The sequence below is a fragment of the Citrus clementina genome, unplaced genomic scaffold (genome assembly GCF_000493195.1).
Source record: "Citrus clementina cultivar Clemenules unplaced genomic scaffold, Citrus_clementina_v1.0 scaffold_1, whole genome shotgun sequence".
Lineage (NCBI taxonomy): Eukaryota > Viridiplantae > Streptophyta > Magnoliopsida > Sapindales > Rutaceae > Citrus > Citrus x clementina.
The window spans coordinates 3044583-3066256 of NW_006263303.1; the positions used below are offsets into that span (position 1 = coordinate 3044583).

General features: G+C 38.0%; 4 protein-coding genes across 7 annotated transcripts; 3 read left to right on the forward strand and 1 right to left on the reverse strand.

Moving 5' to 3' along the window:
- Positions 1–773: 773 nt before the first annotated feature.
- LOC18055335 (splicing factor 3B subunit 1) lies at positions 774–4985 on the forward strand. Its single transcript, XM_006450604.2, has one exon. It carries the CDS (start codon positions 957–959, stop codon positions 4752–4754), a length of 3798 nt encoding a protein of 1265 aa, XP_006450667.1. The 5' UTR covers positions 774–956; the 3' UTR covers positions 4755–4985.
- A 61-nt stretch (positions 4986–5046) lies between these two features.
- Positions 5047–12445, forward strand: LOC112095489 (casein kinase 1-like protein 3). Of its 4 annotated transcripts, none has more exons than XM_024177491.1 (18): positions 5047–5463; positions 5558–5598; positions 5797–5866; positions 5945–6093; positions 6310–6405; positions 6505–6575; positions 6723–6784; positions 6868–6931; positions 7085–7169; positions 7585–7711; positions 8452–8522; positions 8791–8857; positions 9363–9499; positions 10078–10258; positions 10402–10514; positions 10756–10815; positions 10928–11065; positions 11935–12445. In XM_024177491.1, exons 1-14 carry the CDS (start codon positions 5388–5390, stop codon positions 10231–10233), a joined length of 1272 nt encoding a protein of 423 aa, XP_024033259.1. In that variant the 5' UTR covers positions 5047–5387; the 3' UTR covers positions 10234–10258; positions 10402–10514; positions 10756–10815; positions 10928–11065; positions 11935–12445. The 4 variants fall into 4 exon arrangements, with proteins under 4 accessions (XP_024033259.1, XP_024033257.1, XP_024033260.1 ...); XM_024177489.1 differs by having other exon boundaries at positions 10945–11065; XM_024177492.1 differs by having other exon boundaries at positions 10767–10815.
- A 2138-nt stretch (positions 12446–14583) lies between these two features.
- LOC18055337 (VAN3-binding protein) lies at positions 14584–17118 on the forward strand. The gene is made up of 9 exons (XM_024192491.1): positions 14584–14605; positions 14801–15072; positions 15168–15239; positions 15326–15394; positions 15475–15847; positions 16042–16206; positions 16303–16352; positions 16555–16612; positions 16705–17118. The coding sequence occupies exons 1-9, from the start codon at positions 14584–14586 to the stop codon at positions 16899–16901; spliced, it is 1278 nt and encodes a 425-aa protein (XP_024048259.1). The 3' UTR covers positions 16902–17118.
- LOC18055338 (probable lactoylglutathione lyase, chloroplastic) lies at positions 16969–20899 on the reverse strand. Its single transcript, XM_006450607.2, has 9 exons — positions 20642–20899; positions 19782–19986; positions 19557–19681; positions 19323–19387; positions 19009–19221; positions 18842–18889; positions 18058–18165; positions 17739–17879; positions 16969–17228 (listed from the first exon to the last, which is right to left on the reverse strand). The coding sequence occupies exons 1-9, from the start codon at positions 20823–20825 to the stop codon at positions 17187–17189; spliced, it is 1131 nt and encodes a 376-aa protein (XP_006450670.2). The 5' UTR covers positions 20826–20899; the 3' UTR covers positions 16969–17186.
- Positions 20900–21674: the final 775 nt, after the last annotated feature.

The window sequence follows — 21674 nt, forward strand, 5'->3', positions numbered from 1 at the left end:
CCTGTCTTATCACTTTTAGCCAAGCGGAAAGGCAGCAGCACTCACGATTATGCGAGATGCGGTTCCAGTATATGGCGACTCTAGTGATATTCGATTTGCCTACTTATCTCAGCAGCAGTCCCTTTCTATTTAAAATCTATTTATTTCTGAATTTACTTTTATTAAAAAAAATAGTGATTTTTTTTTTATTTTTATAAACTTCTTTCTCATTTGCTCTCCCTCTCTTCTGTTGGATTATTAATTTGATCAAAGAATGAGGATTAATTAGCCCGTGCCAGTGGTCCTCATTATTGTGTCCAACTCCTAGGTATGCCGATTTGTCACTCAAGATGTACAGCATAGAGAGCTCTTGGAATACTAAAAACATATGACCTTCGTCTAATTAGAAGAAAATGATAGAGAAAAAAGAAAAGAAAAGAAGAATGATGAAGGCAATGCAGTCAAGGTGGAAGTGAGAGGTTCCCAGATGACAGATTTGCTGCGATTCATTCCTAATCCAGGAAATTTAGAAGAGAGCAAATAAGAGAGATTAGGGAAAAGAAGGTTTAATTGTTTTCTAATGAAGGTAATTTGGGAAATAAATGCAGTTAACGAGAAAAAAAGGCTGATGAGATTTAAAAAGAAGGGGACAACAAATATCGCCACTTCAGACAAATTAATTTGTTTTTGGGCTTTTTAATACATGAAGTTGGGCCGAAGAACAGCCCAAGTGGCCCATTTATAAAACGACACCGACCTCCTTAAGACGGTTAACATGCTGCCTGAAGCCCATTAAGAGTCCCCCCAATGGCCGATTATCTTCAGCTTTAATCTGCCCCTCAAACCCTAGAAAGTAGAAAGAAGTAGAACCAGAAATACCACTAGATAGCCCTGTCATTTAGATAAATCTTTATAAGGTTTTGTTCCTTTCTTAATTTCACTTCTGCTCTAGTCTTTGAGAAATTAAATCAAGAATCATGGACCCAGAAATCGCGAAGACGCAAGAAGAACGACGACGAATGGAGCAAGAGCTCGCATCACTTACCTCTTTGACCTTCGATCGCGATCTCTACGGCGGGACCGACCGCGATGCTTACGTCAGTTCGATTCCTGTCAACGACGAGGACGATGCCAATGTCGACTCCATTGATTCTGAGGTTGCTCGGAAACTCGCGTCTTACACAGCCCCCAAGTCTCTCTTAAATGAGATGCCACGTGGAGGCGACGACGATGGTAGTAATGATAACTTAGGGTTTAAGAAGCCGGGCAGGATTATTGACCGTGAGGATGAGTATAGGAGACGGAGGTTGCAGCGCGTGATTTCGCCGGAGAGGCATGACGCGTTTGCCGCGGGGGAGAAGACGCCTGATCCGAGTGTGAGGACATATGTTGAAGTGATGAGAGAGCAAGCTCATATGAGAGAGAGGGAGGAAACTTTGAAACAGATTGCTCAGAAGAAGAAGGAAGAGGAAGAAGCTGCCAAAGCTGAAAGTGGGTCCAAAAGAAGGAATAGGTGGGATCAGTCCCAGGATGAGGCCGTTCCAGCACCTGCCAAGAAGGCTAAACCAGAAGCAGCCTCATCGGATTGGGACTTACCGGATTCGACACCAGGTGTGAGTGGTCGATGGGACGCAACTCCCACGCCTGGAAGAGTGTCTGATGCGACTCCGTCTGCTGGGAGACGAAACAGATGGGATGAGACACCGACACCTGGAAGGGTGGCTGATTCGGATGGTACCCCAGCCGGGGGTGTCACTCCGGGGGCCACTCCTGCTGGTATGACTTGGGACGCTACTCCTAAAGGCTTAGCCACGCCTACGCCAAAGCGGCAGCGTTCTAGGTGGGATGAGACCCCTGCCACCATGGGCAGTGCCACCCCTATGGCTGGAGCCACGCCTGCGGCTGCTTATACTCCTGGTGTCACTCCTGTGGGTGCAGTTGACGTGGCAACTCCAACGCCCAGTGCTATTAATCTTCGTGGAGCACTTACGCCTGAGCAATATAATTTAATGAGATGGGAGAAGGATATTGAAGAAAGAAACCGGCCGTTAACTGATGAAGAGCTTGATGCTATGTTTCCTCAAGAAGGGTATAAGATTTTGGATCCACCACCATCCTATGTGCCAATAAGGACTCCAGCCAGGAAATTGTTAGCAACTCCTACACCATTAGGGACACCGCTGTACCAAATTCCTGAGGAGAATCGTGGGCAGCAGTTTGATGTGCCTAAAGAGGCGCCTGGCGGCTTGCCGTTTATGAAGCCGGAGGATTATCAGTACTTTGGGGCTTTGCTGAATGAGGATGAGGAGGAGGAGTTGTCGCCGGATGAGCAGAAAGAGAGAAAGATTATGAAGCTTTTGTTGAAGGTTAAGAATGGCACTCCTCCACAGAGGAAGACTGCTTTGAGACAGCTTACTGACAAGGCAAGAGAGTTTGGTGCAGGTCCGTTGTTTAATCGTATTCTACCTTTACTTATGCAACCCACTTTAGAAGATCAGGAGAGGCATCTTTTGGTTAAGGTTATTGATAGGGTGCTGTATAAGTTAGATGAGTTGGTTAGGCCTTATGTGCATAAGATTCTTGTCGTTATTGAGCCTTTGTTGATTGATGAGGACTATTATGCCCGTGTGGAGGGAAGAGAAATTATATCCAATCTGAGTAAGGCTGCGGGGTTGGCAACAATGATTGCTGCTATGCGTCCAGATATTGATAATATTGATGAGTATGTTAGGAACACAACTGCTAGGGCTTTCAGTGTTGTTGCTTCGGCTCTTGGGATTCCTGCTCTGTTACCCTTTTTGAAAGCCGTTTGCCAAAGTAAGAAATCTTGGCAAGCACGACACACTGGAATTAAGATTGTTCAGCAGATTGCTATCTTGATTGGCTGTGCTGTCCTTCCGCATCTTAGGTCTCTTGTGGAGATTATAGAACATGGTCTTAATGATGAAAATCAGAAGGTCAGGACGATTACGGCCTTGTCTCTAGCTGCTCTTGCCGAGGCGGCTGCCCCATATGGTATTGAGAGCTTTGACTCAGTCTTGAAGCCATTGTGGAAGGGTATCAGGTCCCACCGTGGTAAGGTCTTGGCTGCATTTTTGAAGGCTATTGGTTTTATCATTCCTCTTATGGATGCACTGTATGCCAGCTACTATACTAAGGAAGTCATGTTTATTCTAATTCGTGAGTTCCAGTCTCCTGATGAAGAAATGAAGAAAATTGTGTTGAAAGTTGTGAAGCAGTGTGTGAGTACTGAGGGTGTGGAAGCGGATTATATTCGAAGTGATATTCTTCCAGAGTTCTTTCGCAATTTCTGGGTTAGAAGGATGGCTTTAGATAGGAGAAATTATAAGCAGCTTGTGGAGACTACTGTGGAGATTGCAAACAAGGTTGGTGTTGCTGATATAGTAGGGAGAATTGTTGAGGATCTGAAAGATGAGAGTGAACCTTACAGGCGAATGGTTATGGAAACAATTGAGAAGGTGGTTGCAAACTTGGGCGCATCTGATATTGATGCTAGGTTGGAAGAGCTCCTTATTGATGGAATTCTGTATGCCTTCCAAGAGCAGACCAGTGATGATGCCAATGTGATGCTTAATGGTTTTGGTGCAGTTGTAAATTCTCTTGGGCAGAGAGTGAAACCTTACCTTCCGCAGATTTGTGGTACCATAAAGTGGCGTTTGAATAACAAAAGTGCTAAGGTGAGGCAGCAGGCAGCTGATCTTATTTCAAGGATTGCTGTGGTAATGAAGCAGTGCCACGAGGAGCAATTGATGGGTCACCTTGGTGTTGTATTGTACGAGTACTTGGGAGAAGAATATCCTGAAGTTCTGGGTTCAATTTTGGGAGCCCTGAAGGCCATTGTTAATGTTATTGGTATGACAAAGATGACCCCACCTATCAAGGATTTGCTTCCTAGATTGACTCCAATTTTGAAGAATAGACATGAGAAAGTCCAGGAGAACTGCATTGATCTTGTTGGTCGGATTGCTGATCGTGGAGCTGAGTTTGTGCCTGCTAGAGAGTGGATGAGGATTTGCTTTGAGCTTCTTGAGATGCTTAAAGCCCACAAGAAGGGTATTCGACGAGCTACTGTGAACACATTTGGGTACATTGCTAAAGCCATTGGGCCACAAGATGTGCTGGCTACTCTTTTGAACAATCTCAAGGTTCAGGAACGTCAAAACCGTGTTTGCACGACCGTGGCAATTGCAATTGTTGCTGAAACATGTTCACCTTTCACCGTTTTGCCAGCCCTAATGAACGAGTACCGTGTGCCAGAGCTTAATGTGCAGAATGGTGTTTTGAAGTCTCTCTCCTTCCTTTTCGAGTATATAGGTGAAATGGGCAAAGACTATATCTATGCAGTGACTCCATTGCTTGAAGATGCCCTGATGGATAGAGATTTGGTTCATAGGCAGACTGCAGCTTCTGCAGTTAAGCACATGGCTTTGGGAGTTGCTGGTTTGGGTTGTGAGGATGCTCTCGTCCACTTGCTGAACTATGTGTGGCCTAACATTTTTGAGACTTCCCCTCACGTAATAAATGCAGTCATGGAAGCTATTGAAGGGATGAGGGTTGCCCTGGGTGCTGCTGTTGTGCTAAACTACTGCCTACAGGGGCTTTTCCATCCTGCAAGGAAGGTTAGAGAAGTGTACTGGAAGATTTACAACTCACTGTATATTGGTGCGCAAGACGCACTTGTGGCGGCTTATCCTACCCTGGCTGATGAGCAGAGTAACGTATATAGCAGGCCCGAGTTAATGATGTTTGTCTGAAGGGCAATGTGTCTTATGGATTTTTAAGAGCTTATATGTTGGCTTATTTGTAGTTTGTTTAGTTTCCATATCTTACTTTCTAGTCTGAACAGCTGCATTCTTCGATTCCATAATAGCATGTTAGATCGTATCAAATGAAAGCATGGAGTGATGTAATTTCAAATGCCGTCAAAAGGGCACTGAGATCAAAGAACATCAGTCTTGATTTCAGTTAGTTTGCTTTTGATGCAATTTTACTTAAATCTGTTGTTGTTTCTTACTACATTGAAAATAAATTGCGCCGTCTTTCTTCCTCTAAATCAATGTAACCGTCTTGATACCCCGTGATTTTTCAAAAAGGCAATCGTGAAATGTGAACTACGAGGTCACGTTAATCTCATTATATTTTTCATAAATGACAAAAGCCTCCTCACTTTTCTCGAATCTCTAATTTCCCCCCCTTTACCCCGCTCGTTTTGTCTCTACCAGCAGTGTTCTTCAAAATTACAAAACTTACCCCGCGCCGCGCTTTCTTCCGTCTTCCCGATTCCTCTCTAACAATCCTCTGTCCATCTAAAATCCTCAGACAGAAACCCTAATCCCTCTCTCAAAATTTCAAGCCAATTTAGACTTTCAGATCAAAGAGAGAAAGAGATGGAGAGAATTATTGGAGTGAAGTATAAGTTAGGTCGCAAAATTGGGAGCGGATCATTTGGTGAAATATTTCTTGGTGCGTATGTAAATTTCTAATTTTTCCACAATCAATGAATATCCATTGGACGATGCTGATACTTTTTCGTTCATTATTTGAAAATTTGTTTCAGCGAGCCACGTCGACACCAATGAAATTGTGGCGGTCAAGATTGTAAGTATGAACAACACAATGGGTTGTGTTAATGTAAATTTTCAAATATTTTACCGCTATTAACCGTTTTATACTAATTCATAAATGTTTAATTTTGCCGAATTATGCATGCTATTTTAATTTGGATAAAGAGAAATGTATAGTCGTTTTGGAGAAGTTGGATATTGGCTACATTTGTTTTTTCCATTTGGTTCACAGGAAAACAGCGGGACAAAACATCCGCAACTGCTTTATGAAGCCAAGGTTTATAAGATTCTTCAAGGAGGAAGTAAGATAAGACTAGTGGTTTTCCATGTTGTCCATGTTATTATTCATACTTTAACTATCATTTTTTCTTCTACTTTAGGTGGTATTCCGAATATTAAGTGGTATGGTGTAGACGGGGAGGACAATGTTCTCGTACTTGACCTGCTGGGTCCAAGTCTTGAAGATTTATTTGTCTACTGCAGGAGGAAGTTTTCCTTGAAAACTGTCTTGATGTTGGCTGATCAAATGGTATTTAGCTAATATATTCATCATTGCTATCAGTGATTTTTATTTATTTTTATAGGTAATCTATCTTTGACAAATTTTTTGTACATTTTAGTATCGTAGAAAGCGAGATAAAACTTTTTTTCTATTAAAGTTAGATGAAGAGGAGAATAAGAAATAGACGAAAAACAAGGCAAGTATACTGGGGTACTTGAATTTATTGGATTTACTTAATTGCAGATTGCAAGAATAGAATACGTACATTCTAGAGGGTTTCTGCATAGAGACATCAAACCTGATAACTTTCTCATGGGTCTTGGTAGGAAAGCAAATCAGGTAATGATTCTTCCTTGAGGTCCTTCTATATTATCTTAATTACACATGTATTCTATTATCTCCTTTTTTTTTCTCTCCTTCTTTATCTGTTATCATTAGGTCTACATTATTGATTTTGGACTTGCAAAAAAGTATCGGGACCCCACAACAAACCGGCATATTCCTTACAGGTATGAATTCAATTACCAAGTTCCTGTGAAATAGTTGGTGGTCTTAGCTTTTAGCTCTTTCTTCTGCATTTTTCTAGTTAATTTAAATATTCATGCCATAATAGGCTAAATATTCTTTGTTTTCCTTCCCTTTATAAATGCATACAGGGAGAACAAAAACTTAACAGGGACTGCTCGATACGCAAGTTGTAATACGCATCTAGGAATTGGTAAGTAGAGATATTTCTTATTCTGTTTTCATATATTTGATAGATCCCTGTGGCATTTCTAATTTTCTGCTTTGTCTCTCCAGAGCAAAGCCGTCGGGATGATTTAGAGTCTCTTGGCTATGTTCTGTTGTATTTTTTACGAGGAAGGTATGCACTTCTGCATTCATTGCTGTTCCAGTACCAGGAATCCTATCTATTTGTTTCTACCACTGTGATTTAATTAGCTTTGAAGGATTGCGATGTTATAACTGGAATGTGATTCGGACTGTATGACACTAGTTGAATGATTTCTGCATTTAGCCTCCCTTGGCAGGGTCTAAAAGCTGCCACAAAAAAGCAAAAGTATGACAAAATATGTGAGAAGAAGGTATCAACACCTATTGAGGTATGTTGGTTTTTATTTCTGGTTGCAATTCGAGAACTCATATTACTTATTAATAAGATTTTAAACTCTACATTTTCTTTCCTTGAAACTGATCTTTTTTCTTCCAAATTCGCTCAGCAATAATCATCCAGTTGTTATATTCATCAACTCATCAGCTTTAAAATTTATATAAATGTCAAAAAATGCAATAACATGAAGTGATTCCAATAATATTAACAGCTAATGGGTAATATTTTTCACCTTTTTTCTTTGGAAATGTTGTGTGATTCTTTCTCGAATAAAACTTTATTTGTATTATTAAGAGCAGTGTCCCTTTTACGTTGTTATACTCTGAACTGCAATGGTTTCTGGCAATTCTTTTCCTCTACATAGACTTGTGCAATTTCCCATGTGACATCTCATTTATTTCTTCCAGGTCCTATGCAAGTCTCATCCTGCGGAATTTGCATCTTATTTCCATTATTGCCAATCTTTAACCTTTGACCAGCGGCCTGATTATGGATTCTTGAAGCGTTTGTTCCGTGACTTGTTTTCTCGAGAAGGTAGTCTGCTACTTCAATTTATCATGTCTTATTGTTCTCTTCATTCAATCACTTTTCAAACGAATATTATAAACATAAAAAAAGTTTTTCATTTCAATGTATGTAGAGGAATATGATACATCACTGATGATTTGATGTGTTATACAAATTAATTGACCTTCTTTATATTGCCTTTCTTTCTTTCTTTTTTTCTTTTTTTTTTTGAGAAGCCTCATTGATCTCATTGGAATGGGGCTTCATGCAATTTGAAGCTCAAACTTATTTCCCTTATACATTGTGCTTCAAGAGGATGGTTTTTTATCTAATTGAGTATAAAAGAATTCAACTTGAGTTCCACCTAGGCTGGAGCTAGAGCTTTCTTTGTACATATTGAGCAAGCATGTAAATAGTGTTGATGAAAAGTTGAAAACTGAAGCATATGTGGTTATTTTAGTATTTTTTCCTTTTATATATTAGCATAAATATCTTTAGTCATGACCTTGTAGTCACCTAACATCAAGGTACAAATACAAAACCCGAGTTCAACTTAGGCTGTCAGGAGCTTTCTATATACATGTTCAGTGAGTTTGCAAATAATGTTGATGAAAATTGGAGAATTTGTGGTTGTGTTAGCTCTTTTGTCTTCTATACATTGGCATAGATATATATTTTCGTGTTCTTGTAGACCTTTTTAGACTTTATTTCATAGCTCATTGCCATAGATACACTTTTGATTTGTATATTATTCCCATATCTGGCAGGATATGATTTTGATTTTGTGTTTGACTGGACCATTCTCAAGTACCAGCAGACACAAAAGACGAAGTCACAGGTTCTTTAATCTTTTATTATTTCCATTATGATCTGTTTATTAGTTTCCAATCAATTACCTTCTAAGACTTGTATGGATGGATAGCATTCCATCCAAGTTTCTATGATGTTTTCTTCTTAACCCTCTCCTTTTTGTTTTCCCTTTTTTTTAAAAAAAATGATTTTGGATCATTGATAGATGCATAGATCAGACGAAGCATTTATTTAAATCAAGTTGCACTTGCTTTTGTTCTCATGTGATTTTGTTCTTTGCACATGGATTTCTTCAGGATTTGCTGCCAGCTTCTAGAGTGACTAACAGTCGGGTAATGCCAATGCGCACTGATAAGCTTAAAGGTAAGCTTTGGGGTTACTTTGTTAATGGGTCATTTATTTTTCCAATTGGTACTCGCAAAATGCCAATTACTGATCATGATTAACAAAATAAAGATATGAGACTCTTCAATCATGATGAACAAAATAAAGATCTGAGACCCTTCAATTGATCACTTGCTTAAAATTTTATCTCCATTACGCTGGAGTAATTTGCATGTTCTATTTGACAATGATGATGCCCCTAACTGACTAGACCATTGCTTCACTAGGATTTCCCCTGCAGCATAAACCAAACCAATCCAAAACCTAAAGACAACATCTAAAATAAAATTCATTTGTGTAATTCTGGATGTGGGGTTTGATGTGAAAAGATTATTTCCTACCTTTGTCCATTAATTTGTATTCATTTCAGTATGGATATAATTTGTTATGTAATTTTTATATTTGGCCGGTATGCATTAATTCTAGGTGACTAAATGCTCTTTTATAAACCACACTATGCCTTATGTTCATTTTTGGATTTTAGGAGTCAATGACGCTTCTTGTTCAGCAGAGGTTCTGGAGTGCAGAGGATCATATAATCGCGCTCGCCCAGATGCAGATATGCAGCATAGGCCATCAGTAGCTGAGAAAATGAGTTCTGATCATCATTTTGGGAAACATGTAAGTCATATAGGACAAAGATCTCCACCTAACCTTAATTTTTGGAAGCTAGAATGCATCTTGACATGTGGCATTTATATTATTTTACAGTATTAAGATATATTTTGCATTATATTTTCCCTCATGCTGTGAAAGTCATTGTTTAATAGTGATTTAAAGAAAATTTGTTTGAAGATTGTTGTTTGAGGTGATCTTTTTTTCGGTTTTATATTTGAATGAACCAGGAGTTGCTTATAAAGTAGATTAGCCTAAGTCAAAACATTGTTTTTTGATAGTTATCAAGAAAAAAATGATAGAAAACTGAGTAAAATAAGTCTTTGGAATGCCACATGTCATGAGAAGCTTAAAATAAAAGCCTAGGAAAAAGGAGGTTAGGAGAGGATCTAAGTCCAAGTCATAGTACACTGTAGTCATATCATGGTTCATTCGCTTCTACTCTTTACCCTCTCCAACTACTTAGAATCTGCCTATTTGTTTGCATAATATTTTCTTTATGGGTGTGTAAAAGTTTTGTTGTTATTCAGTATCACAGTATAACTGTTCAATGTAAATAACACCAAATGTTATGATTGTTGCAGAGTATGGGCAATGCATCAATTCCGTCTGCTTCATTTGTTCTGCCCAGTACCTTCAATCGAAATTTTCAGAAACCCGAGGGACCAGATGAAGCTGCAAATATTGGTCGTGGACATGGGAATAAAACCGGTGCTTCAAGCAGTTGGATGCCATTGTAACAATGAATTTCTTCTTCTGAACTAGGTATTGGAACTTTACATCTTGCTGAGCAATTCTATGTGTTTCTGTTGTGCTGACATTCTTATTGCCGATGGTTAAGTTCCATTTTGGCTGTAAACTCTGTTATTCATTCATCATTTACTAAGGCTTGCAAGGTATATTTCCAGCTGCAGGTTTTGAAGGAATCTGGAAAATCTATGTTGCAAGTGTCAGGAAGTTTGGCTAGCTTGAATTCTTTGCTGCAAGATTTGCTGGATCATATGATGTAATTTTTTATAAGGTGACTACAAGCACAAGCAGATTGGATGCTGCCATGATCTGGCCCATCAAACCGTGGTTTCATTTATTCAATGGATTATATGTAGAGTGTTTCTTCCATTCTCATGTTAATCGATGATAAGAAGTCTTTTGTGTTACATGCTGTTCTTGATAAACTGTCTTATCCAATTCAGGATTCTCTAACTCTCATATTGTTGCTTTATGGCTTTTGAAATAAAATCTTGGATGTTTACCTGGATCAGTTTGAATCTAGGTACCCACGTCCTTCAGAATTTGAAAAAAGGACTAATCTAGTGTCTCAGGTACCAGATTATCTTTCTTATGGATTTTTTCACTATTATTGTTATACTGGATAATGAAGAGATGTCTTCTGTTCTGGGCATTATTTACGAGATTTGATATTATATGATACAGATTTTTTGTGAGTGAAGGGTTTAATTGATGAATGAGAAGAGTCACCAGAGTTATTAATGTGAAATCAAGATGGCCTGTAAGCCACCATGTTTACTTGGTGTCTGGATGTAGGGAACCTTATGTTGTAAATACTTTCAGGTATTGCTGTCCTATGCTTTGTTCTTCTTCTTATTGGTATTGCATCTGTGGCATTGTTGTTTTTGTAATAATCAGAAATATGTTACTTGCCATTGTGGAGCATTTAACTGAAAATTGCTCGTCATTTCCCAAAAAATAAAAATAAAAATAAAAATACTTGTTTTATTCAACTGATCTTTGCTTGCTTGGTAGATCACTGATTATTAATGAGTATCTTGTGGCCGTATAACTTGTTATTAATTGGAAAGTTTGATCTTTGAAATTGGATGGGATAGATTTCTGATTATTGAGGACATGCAATCCTATGCTCGGTAAAGGTGGTAATTGGTATTCAGGCCTTGATCCTCAAATTCCAGAACACCAGAACTCCAATGGGTTGTTATCTGTTCTGCTTTGTGTTACAGATTTTCTTGGTTTAATTTGACAATTGAAAAACAGTTTGTAACAAGAAGAGGGCGTCTTGTCAATGTAGTGACTTTTTGGGAAGAGAAGTTCATTCCTTTCAATTGTAAAGAAGTGTCAGATCCATGTTATTCTGTATTTTGGGAATACTGGTTATGGGAAGTTGTCAATGAAGCCACAGTTGTTATTTGGTAATTGATTCATGTTAGTTTAGTGTAACTTTTAGGGAAAACTGGGTATTGGCAAGTTGTCAATAAACCCTTGACTTCTGTTGATGTTTCATAACACCAAATGAGAAAGGTTTGTGCAAGAAACACTCTTATCGGTTTGAATTGAAGAGCATTTTGATAATGAATGTCTTTTTCTGTTTGTTACCCCATGTTCATGTTCAGTTTAATTTGCATTAAGCATGATCTGATTTTTCTCTATTTATGAGTTTGCTGCTCATACGAGTCGATGTTTGTCAGTGTTGCAGGGTCAAAGAACTCATAAAAAGAGGCAACAAACAGCTAAGGCATCCAGAGACACTAAATCAAAGCTTATCACGTGCCTTGGCTCTTTGTAGAAGCTTCAGCTTCAAGGAGATTGCTGAAGTAGATCAATGAAGCCATAGTATACTTGCCCTGAGTTACCACTTGGGGACTGGAGAAAAGCCGGCAAGTTTTGATATTACTCCATCTGTTGCAGATCAAGAGGTTACCTTTTTGAACCCCTTTTTGCGCTGTTGGCCTCAGTCAATTCTTTCTGCTTAGCAAAGATGAGAAAACCCTCAAGTTCACACTTGGAAGACAACCTGTGTTATTAGATACCACTGGTCATGGGACATAGTGACTAAAGGTTTTTAATATATCCACATTAAATGCTGATTCACAGTACTTTGGTTGAACGAGTTGTAAGAGACTACCAGAGCCAAGAGGTGTAGTCATCAACGGAATCAGGGATTAATGATGGAGAAATGAAAAATTAAAAGTGACAAAAGAAAAATGGAAAAAAAGATAACAAAATGGTAACTAGCTTTCTATTCTTATTGGGTTGCAGTCTTAGCTTCTGAATAGCATTAAGAGTCCTTTCAGCTCAGGTATTTGTGTGTGGATCTATATATAATTGATTAATTTCTCCAATAAAGGATTACTGGAGTTCGTCGATCTCTTATCTTCCAAGCTATCTTTTTTAAGGCGTTAACTACAATGCAGGATGATTTGTGTTCGACTTTGTTATGTTTGTAGTACTTGGCTTTCATGCTTTTGCAGCCCTATTTTCTTAATCTTCATGTATATTATAAGTTGGGGTGGATTCCAGGTACATATATTTATAGAATGACTCAGAAATTTAATTGATACTTGTTCGGAAATTTACTCCCACAAACGACATTTTACTATTCTGGAAAGAGAAAAGAGCCTCAATAGAGGCTGGGGTCTCGAATTGGCCTCTTCAGTCTCCACTTTTCTCTGAACGTCAGATGAACGTTCACGGTGAACCCAATTGTTCGAGCACTAAGCAATGGGTGTAAAAACTTAAACGTTTGAGAATCTTGAGTACGTCTTTGGTGCATTTTGCTGGTAATCATGGCAAAGTGTTATAATAATACACACACCGCTAGTGGAGGGGTGCAGCACATTATGAGCAGACAAGATTTTTTTCTTTTTCTTAGATAAGACTCTGTAGGAGCTTATAAAAATTGTTAATTTTGTTGATGGCCAAGCCAAGCCAACTTATAAAATTATACAAGTCATTATAACTATCGATCGTAGTCTTTCTAGAATCTAGCCTTTGTAAGCTTATAATATTGAGGTAATCAACCTCGGAAGTCTATAAGCTCATCTTTAAGGACTTGGGTTAACTCAATCATTTCATGATTAAATATCTTCAACTGGACTGTGGAAATGGGATCTAGTAGTAAAGATTTGGAGTGCACTCCTTCGGAGGACGATAAAAGAGTTGACGCGAAAAAGACTTTCACTAGAAAAATTCTTCGGAGGCTTCGATTTTCGAGTCCCATGGGGTCGTCTCAAAGGAAAACGCTATAAGTGTCCATAAAGAAGAAAGAAGGACTACTCAGTCTCCGTCTCCAGAGGCTTTTTATTCTCGGTGTCCCCCAACAACAGATTTCAATTGAGTGCTATAAAACGCACTAGCGATCATATGTGGCTCCTCAAAGAATTAAATTGCCAATTCTGTTGTAATATTTATCCTCATTTACCATTTAAAAGTTGGGTAATTAGGGATAAATTGATGAAAAAAAAAAAGAAATTCTTAATGATAAATGAGGATAAACTGATATTTTTATATCTTGTTTTGCGGAGAGTGGAAGTGGGAAGCTTCGCAAATTGCATTTCTTTTTGGTAACTAGTAAAAACTGGCAAAGACCAAAACAGGGCGTTTTGTGGGACAGAGGTGAGCTTCAAAAATTGCCATTGCTTCAGTCTTTTGCATATTTCTTCTGTGCGTACATGTCCCATCTTTTAATGCTTTTTTTTTTTGACCTTTTTTTTTTAAAAAAAAAAAAAATCATGAAAAGACGAAAACAAGGGAAAATTTTGAAGCCCTTTAGCTAAAGGTGCAATAATGCAAAGTTAAACTGGAGCTGTACCAACTGCATGCATTGCCAAGACTTCTGACCAAACTCTGCAATCACTCGGAATCAGAAACATGATAAACGTCTTTTCTGGGAAAGAAAATTAAAAAAATAAATATATTTTCTCTCATATTTTTCAGAGCACTTAGTGAAAATTCTCTTAAACAGTGTGTCGTGTAGTGAATGGCCCTGAGGATATGCAGCGAGGGCCCCGTGTTCTCGCTTTAGACAGTGTTAATGGTGACAAAGGAGAATCAAAATCATGATGATCTCGCCGCTCAAAAAAGTGGCCTTCAGCACCTTTATGTATAAAGCGCAAATGAAAGCAAAACCAACGCTACATTCTCTGCTTAGTCGAGGACAAAGATAAAAGTCTAAACTGGCTTTAATAAGGGATATTTCCTGTATCATGTTCTTTTCTTTAAATGAATATAATCTAAATCTATCTACAAGCGAGAGTGAGATTCAAGTCCTCAGAATTCTTGTACCGCACCTAAATGTAACTTCACTTTTTTATTTTATTTTATTATTATTTTTTAACATGGACTCATGGAGCTTTCCAGGTTAAATACCGAACTGTTTCTTCTGCTTCGGCAACTCTTTATTGCGTGTTTTGAGATTCCAACTCAACCGAGAGAAAGTTGGGGCAGTTTGAAAGTAAGCTTTTGTGTGATTGTAAGCTTCATCTTTTAAAGAGATTCTTAATAGACTAGAAGAGCAAACTTGAACTAATTTATATGATGTTTTGGTGTTAGCAGTGAGCTCATGCATGATGAAAAGCTCATCGCAAAAGCTGGAAAATATAGACGAAAATGGTCCTGCAAAGTGGCTGCCGTTATCATGTGCTCCACCTGAAACTCCTACAGAGTCCATGGAGTTCCTGGCAAGATCATGGAGCCTCTCGGCTATGGAGCTCTCCACAGCTCTATCAACCACTCATGTATCTTTAAACAGTCCTGACATTGACAAGACACCTCCGTCTTCTGACGTTGAGGCTTGTGGTGCAAGCTCCACAGCCTTGACAGAATCTGTAAGACTTAAGACCCATTATGTTCTTCTTTCTGTATTTCAACTTGTTTTTGGTGTTATTCTTGCACGTCTAATACCCAAAGATTGTAAAAGCAGCTTGCTTCACATCAGCAGGTAGCTAATGAGGGTAGCGCTCCAATTTCTCCCAGAGACAGTGAAGAAATGAGGGTATCTTGTCTCCTACGCTTTCTTTCTTTGTGCAAGCAGCATGCATTTGCTTGGTAATAAGTTAGTCATTAGCATACTCTGTACAGGAAATATTTGTACTTCACCAAGCACTCCACCCAGAATTCCTTTCCAGTCAACCGCTGCTCAAAAATGGGGTATCTCATCCAACATTATCTTGCTCATCAATTAGCCCATCATCTTAGTAATCCTTATATGTCTCTGTGCTCTCCGGCAGCTATACAAGAGTATAATGAGAGGGCGAACAATGGGCAGATGGTTAAAAGATCAGAAGGAGAGGAAGAAGCAGGAGATCAGAGCCCATAACGCTCAACTACACGCAGCTGTATCTGTGGTGGGGGTTGCTGCTGCCATTGCAGCAATCACTGCCGCCACTACAACCTCACAAGAAATGACAACCGTCCAACAGAAGTCATCTTGCAAAACATCAGCTGCAGTTGCATCAGCAGCAGCTTTGGTAGCATCTCATTGCATCGAGATTGCAGAGGACATGGGGGCTGATCATGATCAAATCCTAACTGTTGTCAACTCAGCAGTTAATGCAAGGACTAACGGGGATATCATGACCCTAACCGCTGGGGCAGCAACAGGTATAAAAATACTTCTTCAGTTGCTTCTAAAGACTCTTTCTAATTCAATCAATCTAAAGTTGACGAAATAGAATGAGAATGCTCATTCTCGCTGCAGAAAAGTGCAGCTTCGGAGGGACACCTCTGAAACTTCAAAATGAATTCTTAAATGGTTTTAGAGCACTGTCTAATTAATCAGACGCTTGTTTATGCAGCCTTACGAGGAGCTGCAACCTTAAGAGCAAGGCTGCAGAAGGGGTACGGGATGACAACCATTTCTTTGGCCGAGGAAAAGGGGCATGAAGGCAAAGAATCAAACATTTCAGCAGCATTGAATCTTGTCTCCAAAGGGGGAGAACTTCTCAAACGCACAAGGAAGGGTATACATCCACTAAGATACTAAATTTGTAACCTCATATATTGTAATAATATTTAAAAAACTTATTAACTAAATTATTGTAAAATGTGGTTGGCAGGAGCTTTACACTGGAAGCAAGTTTCTTTCAACATTAATTCAAATCTGCAAGTAAGATTAAGAAGATACCAACAGATCTATGCAATGATATTTGGAGAACTTAAGAAATGAATGTGATGACAGCCAAATCCGACTGAAATTAGGAGCTTTCTATCTAGATTTCACCATGAAGCATTTCTTTCTTTCTTTCTTTCTTTGTGAATAATATTACTATTTTTCACTAACAAAATGATTTCAATTTTCAAAAAAACAGGTGGTAGCCAAACTGAAAAGCAAGCACATGGCAGGAGCATTCACAAAAAAGAAAAAGTGTAAGCTAAGTCTTATAGCGAATAATTGAACAATTACCCATGCATCTTGTTGATTCAGCTCATCAACAACTTAAGAATTGTTGTCGTTGCAGGTATAGTCTCTGCAGTCATATGTGACATCCCAAGATGGCCTCCAAGGGAGAGTGAAGACGACAGCGAGCAGAGAGCTTACTTTGGGATAAAAACAGCTGATAGAGTAATTGAATTTGAGTGCAGAGACAAAGGTGACAAACAGATGTGGGTTGATGGAATCCAGCATATTTTGAATTGCTGTGCCAACTTAAGATAATTCTGAGACAAAAGCTAATATTTGGATGGAAGATTATGTTTTGAATCTTGCATACCTGTTGAATTGAATGTGTTTCAGAACTATTGTGCACATATTGACTAAAAGGTAAGAATATACTTACAACAATCTGTTACAGAAAGAATTCTATGAATTGGGATAAGTAGCATTCTGTCATGGGGGATTATAAACATAGAAAGTCTAGCAGAAGGAACTTTTTAATAGACAAAATTGTCATGAATCCTTTTAGATTCAACAAGTGGTGTGGGTGCTACAATGATGTCTTGGTCATTCTAGCTCCTTGAGAAAGTCAAGATTATCGACAAAGACCTGCAGGATGGGGAGAGAAAAATGTAAGCAAAATGAAATATGCAAGATCACATACTGTAAATAAACATAACCTCCAAAATATGTGTTGCTTAAGCTATTGTATCACTATTTCTGCATAAACTTCCAGAATTTCAAGTTTCACAGTTATGGGTTGACACTAAAGTCTAGCACCGACTATTTATATTGAAACCAATAACAAGAAATCCAGATTAGTTTAGAGTCAGCATAAAGTTTCCAAGGAGAAATTCATCAGTGAGACAAAAAACAATTTATGTTAGATTCAAGAAACTAGTTAGTCTGCAAGAAAATTCCTCTGCAGACTTGTCTCTATACCACAATATAATTTTCTTCTCATTACAGTTCCTTTCCTGAATACTACATATCCTTAATTTTCAAAACACTAATATTTTCAGAGTCATAGTATTTATACATCTCAGTTACTGTATCCTTTTTACTATGACCTCCTAAAAGATCTGAAGGGGAAAAAGAGCCAGATATAAGAAGCCATACCGATTTCCAGCCATCAGGATCCAAGCAAGCAGTAATCTTTGTGTTGATACCAGGCAGGGGCCCGGGTTCACGGGTAATCTTTCCACCACTCAGTTTGATTGCTTCAGCTGTCTTGTAAACATCACCTGTGCCTATTGCAATCTGTTAAAATTTGAAAACTCAGTCTCCCTATAATAATGGTCAAGAAAAACTTTTTTAAGGGTCCGAAATGGATTCTGATTAAAACAAGCGAAGTTACCAAGAATTACCAAGAATTACACGCACACTGCTCGAATTCAAATACTAAAATACAGCAGTAAATGGTGAAGGAAGAATTTACCTGAGCGTAACCATTTCCTTTGTCATATTCTGTGACTCCACAGTTATATGTCAGTTCCAGCACAGTATTTTTATCTTCAGGACCATAGCCCATCATAGCTATTGTATACTGAAAAGCAAGCACAGCAAAAATCAAACAGATCACCAACTTGTGCACAGTACCTAGAAATGACGAGATGAAAAGCAGTAATGCTCTTTTTCTGATACGAATTTCTCACGTCAAGAATGCTGAGACTGGGAGCAAGGTTATTGGAAAATGAGGCAATTATTAAAACAGCTATATCATTTTGTCACAGAACTAAATTCCTTCGTTTCAAATAATTAGCTTTATGTATTTAAAAATCATTTACTAACTCAGAGATGACATCAAATTACACAAAAATTATACCTAAAGCAACCAAGAACCATTGGCATTAGCACGTAAAGAGCTGTGCGATACATGCACAGTAGATAATGTTTTCTGAAAAAAGGAGTTGGTCTGAATAAAGAAACAAAGGACTGCATCCTAAATCAGGAACTAAGAAACAAACTAATACTGAGTCCATCAAAATCAAACAAATCCAAATACATAGAGCATCAGTAACAAATAATTGTGGAAATGAAAGATGTTATATAAGATTCATGTTTTGCAACATCCCTTTATGTCAGCAATAAGCATTGGTCATGATTCATGAAGAGACCAATGTAGTGGGATCAACATATGTACATTTATTCTTATGATAAAGAAACATCTACAGACTAGACAGCTATTGAAGTTTGTTAGGGGGCAGTAGATATGAATTTACCTTGTAATCAGGGTTATCTCTTTTCCGCAGAAGTTCCATGCCAAAAGCCTTTAAGTATGCACGAAACCACACCAAGCAATTTACAGTGAAAGGAGATTAATAAGCAGCTAAAACTTTGAAGTTTTAATGACAATTTCTATGACTGTATTATAAGGAATACTGCTCACCTTCTTGTAGAAATTTATAGCACGATCAAGATCACCCACTCTAAGCATTACTTGACATAGGGGCTCAGGTGTTGGCCCTCTCTCCAAAAGCTCAAACTTGTAACCATCTGGATCTTCAATAAAAGCAATGACTGTATTGCCACCTTTAACAGGACCAGGTTCCCTGGTCACTTTTCCCCCTTTTGCCTTTACAAGATCTACTGTTTTTGAAACCTACACAACAATGTTTGAAATACAGAACTGCAGTATAAAGAAGCATGTATCATAGTCTGACTTCACATAGAAAGCTATTATATAAGAAGAGGAAAACTCACATCCTCCACTGCAATACCAAAATGGCCAAATCCAGTTCCGATGTCATATTTATCGACTCCATAGTCTGCGAAAGTATCACCAAATTATATTACTGAAAAAAATAAAACGAAAGACTACCATAAATTTTGCTCACTTTCATTGTCGGACAGGATTCACTTGAACATTAAGACACTGACATTGAAAGATTACTTCCCCCACCCCCACCCCCCTTCCTTGCTGAGAAGATTACTTACTGTACGTAAGTTCAACAACAAAATGGGAATCTTCAGGTCCATATCCAAGAAATGCATTGGTATATCTATCTTCTGGTATGTCACGTTTTCTTAACAGCTTCATCCCCAAGCATTCAGTGTAAAATCTGCAATATCCACAACCTAATGAACTATTTCTATTCTTCATAAATCCAACATCAGGAAACAGTAAATACTGAAATATAGAATTAAAGCAAGTCGCCATACTTAATAGTTTTATCCAAATCTCCTACACGATAAACAACATGAAGCATTCTTCTCTTATCACTTTTAACCCAATCTAACACATTTTGCTCAGTAACAGTGTTGCTTGTTGGTGCCATATTCCCAGACGTGCTGGCTTCTATTGTACTTCCTTCTGCTCTCAACAACTTCAATGCTTTTGCACCAAACAAATGTGACTGCGGGATAGCTACACAACCACATAAAGTTCATTAGCAGAGAAGAAAAAATCCAATTTGACACCTTCAATTAACGAATATGTAAAGCAGAAATCAGTGGCAGTCAGCAGGTTTGATTTTCTGATCACCTAAACAATAATACAAGGAATAAAAACTCCTATACAACCTATACAAAAACTCATGTGACAATGTCATATTATTGCAACATGTCCTACACTATTAATTTTCTTTGACTCTTTTCAAAATGTGACACATATCGCTTATCAACACTGCCAAATCAGTTTCTATAAGAGCTTGCATTCATATTACATTGCCACAAAAACCAAGACCACAAATTTGCCATACTAGAGAGTACTAAACATTAACTAATTTAATTTCTTGTAATTCTATGAACTACTTGTTCTCAAACAATTCTGCACATACCTTGCACTGGTTGCTACTGATTAATAAAAATGCAATTTTGAAACGATAATTAGTCATTAAATGAGAACCCGTTCCTACTACATACATTTTCAAATGCAAAGACAAAAACCCCAAAAGATAAAATCCAAAACTACAAGAAACAATATGACAAGCCATAAAAATAACCAAAATGGGAAACATGGGCATTTTCACTAAAGGGTTATAAGCATGGAAAATAAGATAAAAGAGGTGCGGGGTGCTTACCAGCACCGAGCTGAAAGAGAGCGAGTCTCCGAGAAGTACTGTAACAGCAAGAGATGTTGTTACCGCCATCATTGTTAACGCAGAAAGGAGATAATTTCAATGAGGATTGTGAAGGAAGAGAAGTTTTATTGTACGTGGAAACTGTGAGAGAAGAAGGTGAAGCAATTGGTAATGTTCTCAGCATTTTCTTTGCCTCTCGTGAGTGTCTCTCTCTGTGCCTGCAGTTTATTTGCTTCCTTTGATTCAGTTTATCATCAGGTGTCAATCTGTCAAATGCCATTGGATGATGCAATATGCGTGATTGGATCTCTAATGGGCTGTATGAAAATATCTTATTGGGCTATTGGGCCCATACAACGAAACTATTAGTCTACTAGGCCCATTTATTTATAATAACTGAACCTCTTACGTAAATTTTACAATTGACGCAATCTCTTTATTCTTAAAACAAGTCGAATTTACTTGAGTTGATACAAACCTAGTAATGTACAAGGAGGGAATCGAACACTTACACCAACCCACTAATATGGAAAAAGAGGTTATTTATTATTTGACTATTAGATATTTAAGATGATTTCTTTCAAAAAAATATGTAAGATCCTCTTATTATGAATTTTAATCTACAATCACAATCAGATAAAAGTGATTTTTTTTTTAATTAAAACCACGAGGTGGTTCTAAGTGGATCCCAACTGTGGGAGGCACATTTAAGCCCGTACCATAACCTAGATTAATCCCCGCTCGTACCAGGTCGGCCCGTAAAGAATAAAGTGCTCGCCAAAGTGGTGACTTCATACGAGAGCGAGGTTTGAACCACTGACCTCTCTTAAGGAGTGAGAGTGTCGAACCACTCACACTAACTAACTTTGGTTTAAATGTGGTTTTTTATACTAACACTTTAAATTTAATTTAAAAATTAAGTAAAAATTTAAAAAAACTACAATCTTTTGCTAAGATTTTATCTATTGGACTATAGGTCTTCCGTAATGCAATTTATATTGTGTATGTTCTTGTTGTTGTTGTTATATATATA

Bases quoted from the DNA above. Each gene is read 5' to 3' on its own strand.
- LOC112095489 (XM_024177491.1), top strand. From the start codon at position 5,388: ATGGAGAGAATTATTGGAGTGAAGTATAAGTTAGGTCGCAAAATTGGG. The intron at 6,406-6,504 runs GTAATGATTCTT...TGTTATCATTAG, and splicing joins TTGGTAGGAAAGCAAATCAG to GTCTACATTATTGATTTTGG. The intron at 7,712-8,451 runs GTAGTCTGCTAC...CATATCTGGCAG, and splicing joins TGACTTGTTTTCTCGAGAAG to GATATGATTTTGATTTTGTG.
- LOC18055335 (XM_006450604.2), top strand. From the start codon at position 957: ATGGACCCAGAAATCGCGAAGACGCAAGAAGAACGACGACGAATGGAG.
- LOC18055337 (XM_024192491.1), top strand. From the start codon at position 14,584: ATGGACTCATGGAGCTTTCCAG. The intron at 15,073-15,167 runs GTAAGACTTAAG...TTGTAAAAGCAG, and splicing joins CCACAGCCTTGACAGAATCT to CTTGCTTCACATCAGCAGGT. The intron at 16,353-16,554 runs GTAAGATTAAGA...TCAAAAAAACAG, and splicing joins ACATTAATTCAAATCTGCAA to GTGGTAGCCAAACTGAAAAG.
- LOC18055338 (XM_006450607.2), bottom strand. From the start codon at position 20,825: ATGCTGAGAACATTACCAATTGCTTCACCTTCTTCTCTCACAGTTTCC. The intron at 18,890-19,008 runs GTGAGCAGTATT...GCATACTTAAAG, and splicing joins CTATAAATTTCTACAAGAAG to GCTTTTGGCATGGAACTTCT. The intron at 18,166-18,841 runs GTAAATTCATAT...CTTGCTTTTCAG, and splicing joins GAGATAACCCTGATTACAAG to TATACAATAGCTATGATGGG.